General features: G+C 49.7%; 1 protein-coding gene across 1 annotated transcript in view; it reads left to right on the forward strand.

Moving 5' to 3' along the window:
* The window catches only part of HTR2B (5-hydroxytryptamine (serotonin) receptor 2B, G protein-coupled), a 29,363-nt gene continuing 19,648 nt past the window's right edge, over positions 1–9,715 (forward strand). Inside the window, exons 1-3 of the mRNA XM_015425906.1 lie at positions 1–16; positions 1,681–1,700; positions 3,956–4,259. Of these exons, the coding sequence (XP_015281392.1) occupies positions 1–16; positions 1,681–1,700; positions 3,956–4,259 (340 nt within the window). The remainder of the gene's footprint in view (positions 17–1,680; positions 1,701–3,955; positions 4,260–9,715) is intronic.

Here is a 9,715-nt window from a genome sequence, read left to right on the forward strand (position 1 = left end):
ATGGCTCTAAGCCACAGTGCGGCATGGAATTTAGATGTGAAACTGACACAGAAAAGCCACAGTTTCTCTTCCCCAGAGGAACCTCTTCTGGCAGGCTGCGTTGGAAAAGATTCAAGACCACATTGTCAAAGCGGAGACAAGCCTCCTACAGGTCTCCGCCTTCTTCAGCACCTTCGGGATTCATTTGGAATCCACAATTCCACTTGCTCTCCCAAGGGCTCGTGGCCAGTGTTCCCTCTAAGCTGAGTTAGTGCGAGCTAGCTCACAGTTTTTTAGCCTCTGGCTCGCTCGCACATTTCTGTCTTAACTCAGAAAGGATGGCTACAGGGCAAACCAATTTATGCGGGAGCCGAATCGCTCGCTTGCAACTGTAATGCCAGGAGCTCACAAAGTAGAATTTTTGCTCACAAGACTCCACGGCTTAGGGGGATTATTGGGCTAGCTGAAATATCTGCATCCAACCATACTGTCACAACCACACTGCGCAGCTGAGAGGGGGGCTCCTTGCCCTGAGGCCCCCCCGAGCCCGATGCGGCTCCTGGCGTTGTGGCAATCGCTCTGATCTGAATCGGTTCCGTTCAGATCATCCGTATGATGTGCCATCTCAGACACCCATGGCCAGCAAGGTAGCATCCCTCCCCAAGGTCTGTGCAGAAGGGAGAGCCAGTTTGGGGTAGTGGTTAGGAGCCCGGACTCTAATCTGGGAGAACCGGGTTTGATTCCCCACTCCTCCTCCACATGCAGCTGTTGGTGTGACCTCAGGTCAGTCATAGGTTCTTTCAGAGCTGTTCTCTCAAGGGCAGTTCTCGAGAGAGCTCTCTCAGCCCCATCTACTTCACAGGGTGTCTGTTGTGGGGAGGGGAAGGGAAAGGAGGATTGTAAGCCGCTCTGAGACTCCTTCGGGTAGTGAAGGGCGGGGGATAAATCCAATCATAATCATCAATCATCATCATCATCTCCTCCTCCTCCTCTGTATTCTAGGGTGTTAGTGTGGTCTACAAGTCAGAGTCTGGAAACACTTCTTGACACAATGAGAGATTAAAATGTGGAATTCACTGCCAGAGGATGTAACCGTGGTCACAGGCATGGATGGCTCTAAAAAGGGGATGAGACAGATGGATGGAGGAGAGGTCTATCAGTGGATAACAGCCATGGTGACTGAGGGGAAACTCCACGTTCAGAGGCAGTCAACCTCTGAATCCCAGCACCAGGAGGAAACATCAGGGGAAGGCCTCGGCCTCTGTGCCCTGTGGTTGGCCCGCCAGATGAACTGGAACTGTGTGAGATAGGATGTTCTTATGAAAGTCTCGGACTCTCTGCCCTGTTGTTGGCCCTCCAGAGGACCTGGTCGGCCACTGTGTGACACAGGAGGCTGGACTGGATGGACCACTGGTCTGATCCAGCAGGGCTCTTCTGAGGTTCTTAGGAAGGCCTCAGCCTCTATGCCCTGCTGTTGGCCTTTCAGAGGAACTCCTTGCATGCCAGACTCAGATTGCTGTAATAAACTGTTATCTGATGAAAAATCACTCTATTACTAAGATTGTGGCTAAATTTTGGGTGGCATGCTGTTGCAATTGAAAGGCACAGCTCAATTTGTAAAATGGCACATCTCTCCCTTTTTTGTGTGTCTTTTAGAAGAAGAAGAGATTGGATTTATACCCAGCCCTTCACTAACCAAAGGAGTCTCAGAGCGGCTTACAATCCCTTTCCCTCCCCCTCCCCACAACAGACACCCTGTGAGGCAGGTGGGGCTGAGAGAGCTCTGGCAGAAACTGCTCTTTTTCAAGTACAGCTCTTATCAGAACTATGGCTTGCCCAAGGTCATCCAGCAGGTGCAAGTGGAGGAGTGGGGAATCAAATCCGGTTCTCCCAGATTAGAGTCTGCACACTTAACCACGACACCAAACCGTTATAGGTATTTTATATTTCTATACTGTATGTTTCGTAATATCTTATTTTGGTGCCCCTTGCTGAAGTGTTTGGATTGTTCTGGCTGGATGCCGTAATAAAATTTCTTCTTCTTCACATCACTTACTACTACCTGGTCCTTTTCACAGAGATGCCGGGGACTGAACCTGGGACCTCCTGCCTGCTAAGCAGATGCTCTACCACAGAGCCACGGCCCCTCCCCTAACTGTATACAATGGCACTCTTCCTATATTTATGGGTATCTTAAAACATTTCAGCTACGGAGGATACTGCGTCTGAACACGGCTATACTGCTGTTCTTTGATTAAAAGGAACATCACATTATTATATGCACCAGTGAGATGAATGGTCCTTTGCTGGATCCATCCACCTAGACTCTGGGACTGGGGGCTGAAAAAAGAGGAACGGGGATACAACCTTGCGTGGGTCTTTTCCTGATGCAGAAGGGTGTGTGTGTGTATGGAAGACTCTCTACTCATTCGCTACTCTGCTTTCAAGCACTGGAGCTGGATGCGCTGGAATGAGTCAATCAACAGATGATAGCGGCAGGCTGGGAGTCTACTAATGAAGGGAAGAGGAAGGGCTGGGAAGCGCTTAAGGGACTCATTAAGTGCGTAAAAGTTACCGAAAGGCAGCAGGACAGAGGGAGGAAAGCGCTGAGTCTCCCCTCCTCCGTCTGACGGGCAGCGACAAAAGCCTTAACCCACGAAGTGAAGCCAAATGCACCGGGGGAGTTAATGGCCAAGGAGCGCGGCCGCTTTTGAAGAAGGAAACGCAGTGTGTGTGTGCGTGTGTGTGAGACGTTCTAGAAATCCAGTGTGTGAAAAACAAGGCAGCGCACGCAGGCTTTGGGGGAGAGAACGCATCCAGACCGGGCGACGAGGGAATTCTGCTAAAACCCAGAGACGGGAAAAATATAAAACGTTAAGGTAAGGCGTTCTTTGTAAGATCCTAGCGGCTCTGTGAGGATATGAGATGAGTCTCGTTAACACGCAGTTTATTGGGAAGCGCGCCGGAATTAACTGAGAACAGATTCGAGAGTCCAAAGGGCAATTCTGTGAGTCTGTTCGCGAAGAACTGTTTACAAAGTTTGCGCCGGATTCTGTTCTAGGCAGATTTGAGATCGTTTGGTCAAATCCTTGTTCGAGAATCCGCAAACGATCACCCCGGTCTGAGAGAATTACACCTCCCGCCCCTCCCATCTGAACAAGTTTTAGCCTTATTCAGATTTATTATCTTCAGTTTCCCTCTGGAGGCTGACTGCTCCTCACCTGCTGAATAAGTGGAAATGTAACACAGGGAGCCTCTATCTAGCCGGAGACTGCTATTCTATTGATGAGGGCAATAAAGGAAATGCAGTTTTACTGAGAGAAAAGGGTTTGGAATTATTCTCTTGAGACTTCGCTATTGCCACGTAGCTGTTTATAGGAGCGGAGGGGCACCCACACAGCACAACTGAGCTCTCTCTGCGTTTTTGGAGACCGTAAGCTGTTTTGATCAAAACCTGGAAGATATACGTTTTCACGGTAGATCAACCTGCGGCCGCACCCCAAAGCTCGGTGCCACAATCCCGGTGTATCAGCTTAGAGGGGGGAAAAAACGTAATGTGTGTGTGTGTGTTCTTTTATCCAGGGTGAAGCCTTCAGCGTGCAGCTTCTTAAAACAGAAGAGATGGTGTGAGCGAACACAAGGAGCTAATTCAGCGCTCCGCTCTTCGCCATCCATTGAATGCTCTGAGCGCTCCCATTTAAAGGTACAGCGGCCCCTTAGAGACCCAAACAAGATTTTTTTTTGGGGGGGGTATCCACTTAAAGGGGCAGCTCAGCAAATGAGGATCGCCGGAAATGGGCCCAAGTCGGCACGCTCGTTTTTAAGCCCCCCACCTCGGACCGGAAGCAAAAATTCTGGATACATGCGCGGAACCTCTCCGGATAGCAGATGAGGAGTTTACAATGACGGCCTTCTGCCTGCATCGCACCGGACCAAAGAGAAAAGACACATCCCTGGGCTTTATAAAGGATTTGAGGAACGTCCGGTCCCTGAAGGCATCCGACGGGGCACCGCGATGGCTTCGCCTCTGAACGCGTTTGGATCTGGCAACGGATCGACCCAGCCGGTCGCCGGGGACGGGAACACCCTGCACTGGGCAGCCCTGCTGATCCTCATGGTCATTATCCCCACTATCGGGGGGAATATCCTTGTCATACTGGCCGTGTCCTTGGAGAAAAAGTTGCAATACGCCACCAATTACTTCCTCATGTCCCTGGCGGTGGCCGACTTGCTGGTCGGGCTGTTTGTGATGCCGATAGCCCTTCTCACTGTAATGTTTGGTGAGTATTGGACTCTGCTCGTATAAAGAAATGTCGTACGCAGGCTGTGGGGAATCCCCTCCGTTCTGGAAAGTGCGGTCGAATCGCAGCTGACTTTATCGCGACCCTCGAGGGCTTTCGAGGCAAGGGATGTTCAGCGGTGGTTCGCCCTTGCCTGCCTCTGCACAGCGACCCTGGGCTTCCTTGGTGGCCTCCCATCCAGCACAAACCGGGGCTGAGCCTGCTTATAGAAGCATAGAGTTGGAAGGGGCCATACAGATCCTCTAGTCCAGTGATAGCGAACGTTTTAGAGACCGAGTGCCCAAACTGCGACCCAAACCCCAAACTTATTTATCGCAAAGTGCCAACACGGCAATCTAACCTGAATACTGAGGTTTTCCTTTAGAAAAAACAACTCAGAAGTTAACTTAAGATGATCCAAACAAAGTAAGGAAAGCAATCCCAAATGCTTTCATTTACTCAAAATTATTTGGCAGAGAATTCGACACTTTAATGATGAGCTGGGCCTGGCTGGGGCGATGGCACGCGTGCCCACAGAAAGGGCTCTGAGTGCCACCTCTGGCACCCGTGCCATAGGTTCGCCACCACTGCTCTAGTCCAACCCCCTGCCCAATGCAGGACCAGCCTATTTATTTATTTATTCATTTCTCACATTTTTATCCCGCCCTCCCCGCAAGCGGGCTTCAGGGCGGCTCACAACAAGGGCCTCAAGTGCCAGTATAAAACATTAAAATCAAAATAAAACAGTCAGATTAACATTAATAAAGTGCTCAGTGGTATTATTGCTTCAGTCAAATCAAGAGGAAGGCTTGAGGATATTAACCCAGGGGATATTGACCCAGAGCCCATTTTGGCGGTGCCGATCCATCACGGTACTGTAAAAGTTTTATATTGGGCCGTCCCTCACGGTCGTTGGCGGAGGTGGTAGTGGCGGCTCCTAATTAAAAGCCTGGCGGAAGAGCTCCGTCTTGCAGGCCCTGCGGAACTGTGAAAGCCTAAAGCGTCTCTGACAAATATCCATCCAGCCTCTTCTTGAAAGCTGCCAGTGAAGGGGAGCTCACCACCTCCCTGGGCAGCTGATTCCACCTTTGAACCACTCTGGCCGTGAAAAAGTGTTTCCTAATATCCAGACGATCCCTTTCTGCATGTAATTTAAACCCGTTGCTTCGGGTCCTCTCCTCTGGTGCCAACGGGAACAGCTCCTTGCCCTCCTCCAAGCGGCAGCCTTTCAAATATTTAGAGAGAACAATCCTGTCCCCCCCTCAATCTCCTCTTCTCCAAACTAAACATTCCCAAGGCCCTGGGCCTTTCCTCGTGGGGCTCAGTCTCCCCGATCATCCTCGTCGCTCTCTTCAGATCACTAAGTGGCCCTTCAGATGCTTACAGATCGAGCCCTTTAAAATCTGCTCTAATGATCAGCTCTTAACTTCCAAGATCTCAGGAGATCAGGCCATCTGGGCCTAATAACTGTGTGCTGTCCAGTTGCAGCCAATGTACGGTGACCCTCTGTAGGGTTTTCAGGGCAAGAGACAATGACAGCAGGTTTGCTCTTGCCTGTCTCTGCGTTGTGCCCCCAAACTTCCCAGGGTGGTCTCCCATCCAAGTACTAACCAGGGCCGACCCTGTTTAGCTTCCAAGACGTGACAATTGGGCTACCCTGGGCCATCCACTTCTAAGAGCTCCCGTGCAAAAGCACAAACTTAAAGGCTCTGCTATCCTCTCACCCTTTCCGGCCAAGGCAATAGCAGTCTGGGGGAAAGAGAGTGAATTACTTGGGGGGGGGAGAATAGATCACACTTCACAGATGTTGCCTTGGCTTCTGCTACGCACGCAGCTGTGATAGTTTCGGAGCTTAGATGAAAACACACACACACACACAGAGTTCCTATGAAGCCGAGACAAGGAGACTGTCTAGTACGCGAGCCAGCAGTGAATTCACGATGAACGCCACCGACGGGCACCTTTCCAAAAGAGCTTCACTTCGCTAACTAGGTTGGGTTTTTTTGCTGTTGTAAGCGGCTGATTTGTAACAGAGGCTTTCTGCACAACGCGAGAGATTGAGACAGTCGTTAAAGAAAACACAAGTGATTTCAGGGCGGTTATACGTGGGCCTCGCCGAACGTTTTCTGTGATTACGAGTCCAAATGGCTGAACCCAAAGCAATTTCGAGCACTGTTCATGAGGAATTCAGTTAATATCATCCCCAGTGGCATTTCTCCCTCCACGATCTTGCTAGGATAAACATACGTTTTGGCGTCTGCTTTTTGGACAGGGCTAGAAAGAGGGGGTTAGAAACTTACACCAGCTACCAAAAAAACACATGGTTCAGAATGTGATCCATGATTCAAGGTCTTGTAGTTGCCCGAGAACCCTGAAAGTTTCAAGTCAGGTTCAAAATAAATAGGGGAGGTAGTGCAGCTTCAGCAGCTGGATCTGTCTGGCTTAAAGGTAGAGCTGCCAACTCTTTGTAGGAAAAATCCTGGGGATTTGGGGGTGGAGCCTGGGGAGGGTTTGGGGATGGGCAGGGATCTCAGCAGCCGTAGAGTTGACTCTATAAGCAGCCATTCCCTCCGGGGGAACTCATCTCTGTGGTCCGGAGCACCAGTTTTATAATTCTAGGGAATCTCCAGGCTCTACCTGGAGCCTGGGAATCCAAAAACAACATCCGTGTCAAAAATAACGTAGAGTCAATAATCACAGTTCTTATCAATGACTACTTATCAACTCTTGAAGGAAACATTCTAATAAAAGAAACCAAGGTCTTCGTATGGAATGTTTCCTTCAAGAGTCGATAAGTAGTCATTGATAAGAATTGTGATAGTTACACGCTCAGATAAAGCAAATATTGTGAAACAAATTGCTTACATTGCGCAGCATTCGTTGGCGTGTGAACAATAATAGAACGAGATTTTCTACAGAATTACTACAGTAAATATTGTGAAACAAATTGTTTACAAGGCGCAGCATTCGTTAGCATGTGAGCGATAACAGAAGAGAATTTTCTATAGAATTACTACAGTAAATGATTTTGCAACGTATCTTCATTGACTCTTCGTTATTTTTGTCACGGATGTTGTTTTTGGATTTCCACTTCGTCCCGTGATCTCTCATTTTTGGCTTCTACCTGGAGCCTGGCAACTGTACTTGAAGGCCATATAACTGAATGTTCTCATGTGCTGCAGATGAGCAGAAAAACCACTAATCAGTACATTCTGGGACTGCTTTGACAGAACAGGGTGAGTTGGAAGGTGTCTCAGCTCCTGGATGCGACAAAAAAGGCTTTTCCATTAGCGATCCACACCTCCTGTGGAGGTTTGCCTCTCAGTTACTCTTCATGGCTGTTCAACTGAGACAGCCCCCCCAGGCCGAAAACCTCATTTCACAGCCACTCACGGAGAACACGAGATTCTGTCCCAGCTTAGCAAAATGCACGCGACTCATTCCACCCACGGAACTACGGTTCTTCTGTGCCACTCGGGAGAATACAGGATTTTCTAGGGCGGGATGCCAGACCCGGTGCCGATTTGCAGTGAAACGATAGCCGATCCTTCCACAATTATGCAAGGGCACCACAGGGTCTGCACATAAGAACACATGTGAACAAGACGTCTAACGTATGTTCAGGTCTCTGAACATCGCCAAGGGAGAGCAGGAAAAGGGGAGAGGCTATGGGGCTTTCAGGAAAGGAAAAGAGGAAATAATGGGGGAGGGGACGTGAGATGCCTCCCGCAAGTCCCTTGTGGGTTCCCACTTGTCATCTGTAAAGCACGTTAGATCACAGTGCATGGAAGCCTTAGTCCAGATATTCGAAGTGCTCAAGGTGCAGAAAGCGTGTTCCGCTCCATCTGCTGTGGCACCTGCTTCCCAGGCACGGCAGCCTGGTCTCCATCACAAACCGGTGGCCCTGAAGAGCTAAGTTTGGTGTCGTGGTTAAGTGCGCGGACTCTCATCTGGGTGAACCGGGTTTGATTCCCCACTCCTCCACTCGCAGCTGCTGGTGTGACCTTGGGTCAGCCACAAGTTCTCTCAGAGCTGTTCTCTCAAGGGCAGTTCTCAAGAGAGCACTCTCAGCCCCGCCTACCTCACAGGGTGTCTGTTGTGGGGAGGGGAAGGGAGATTATAAGCCGCTCTGAGACTCCGGGTGAAGGGCGGGGTATAAATCCAATCTCTTCTTCTACTTCTTCTAAGACTTGCTACATTTCACTGAGCCATAGTCCAAAGAAAGGGGACTGCTTTTATTTATTTGTTTACTTTTTCTACATCCCGCCGTTCTCCCCAACAGGGATCCAAAGTGGTCTACGTCATTCTCCTCTCCTCATTTTTATCCTCAGAACAACCCTGTGAGGTAGGCTAGGCTGGGAGTGTGTGACAGGCCCAAGGACACCAAGCAGGCTCCCATGGCAGAGTGGGAATTCGAACCGGGGTCTCCCAGATCCCAGTTCAACACTTTAACCACTACACCATGCTGGCTCTTTCTGGTCCTGTGATATACTGTGACCCACTGTTACCCAGATGGGAACACAACATCAAGAAGCTTTTTTAAAAAAAAGAAGAGAAGAGGAGATTGGATTTATACCCCGCCCTTCACTACCCAGAGGAGTCTCAGAGCGGCTCACAAACTCTTTTCCCTTCCCCTCCCCACAACCGACACCCTGTGAGGCAGGCGGGGCTGGGAGAGCTCTTGACAGAACTTGTGGCTGACCCAAGGTCATCCAGCAGGTGCAAGTGGAGGAGTGGGAAATCGAACCCGGTTCTCCCAGATTAGAGTCCACGCACTTAACCACTACACCAAACTGGCTCTCTCAGAGCACCTTACAAATTCTTCTCCCTTCCCTTCCCCACAACAGACACCCTGTGAGGTAGGTGGGGCTGAGAGAGCTCTGACAGAAACTGCTCTTTTTCAAGAACAGGAACTATGACTTGCCCAAGGTCATCTGGCAGGTGCAAGTGGAGAAGTGGGGAATCAAACCCGGTTCTCCCAGATTAGAGTCCGCGCACTTAACCACGACACCAAACTGGCTCTCAAACAAAAAATACATACTTCAAGCCTCTTGATGCAAGGAAAGCAGTATGGCTATAAAGTTCAGGACCAGACAAGACAAGACAAGAATGACAGAGGTGTCAAAGGTCATCCTAACCCCATGTCAGGGAAATCAAGGGATAATTATTACTTCCACTCCTTGGAGCATTCAAAATGGCTTCAGACACATCGTTTTGTGGTTAATTCTTACAACAACCCTGTAGAGTCGGCCACACAGGCCTGTTTTAAAACACAGTCAAGTGAATGCCGTTGGTGAAGCTGTACATATACCTTCCTGCAAACTGGGAGCAGTGAGACCCACACCCTCTACCGCTCCCGAAGCACCATCTAAATTATGTTGGCCGAGATAACGCAAGAGCAGGTCTGTTATTGGCCAAACAGGTAGTCTATAAACTGGGGGGGGGGGGGGGGAGAG

Source organism: Gekko japonicus, unplaced genomic scaffold, assembly GCF_001447785.1.
Source record: "Gekko japonicus isolate JY-2015 unplaced genomic scaffold, Gekko_japonicus_V1.1 scaffold3108, whole genome shotgun sequence".
Classification (NCBI taxonomy): Eukaryota; Metazoa; Chordata; class Lepidosauria; order Squamata; family Gekkonidae; genus Gekko; species Gekko japonicus.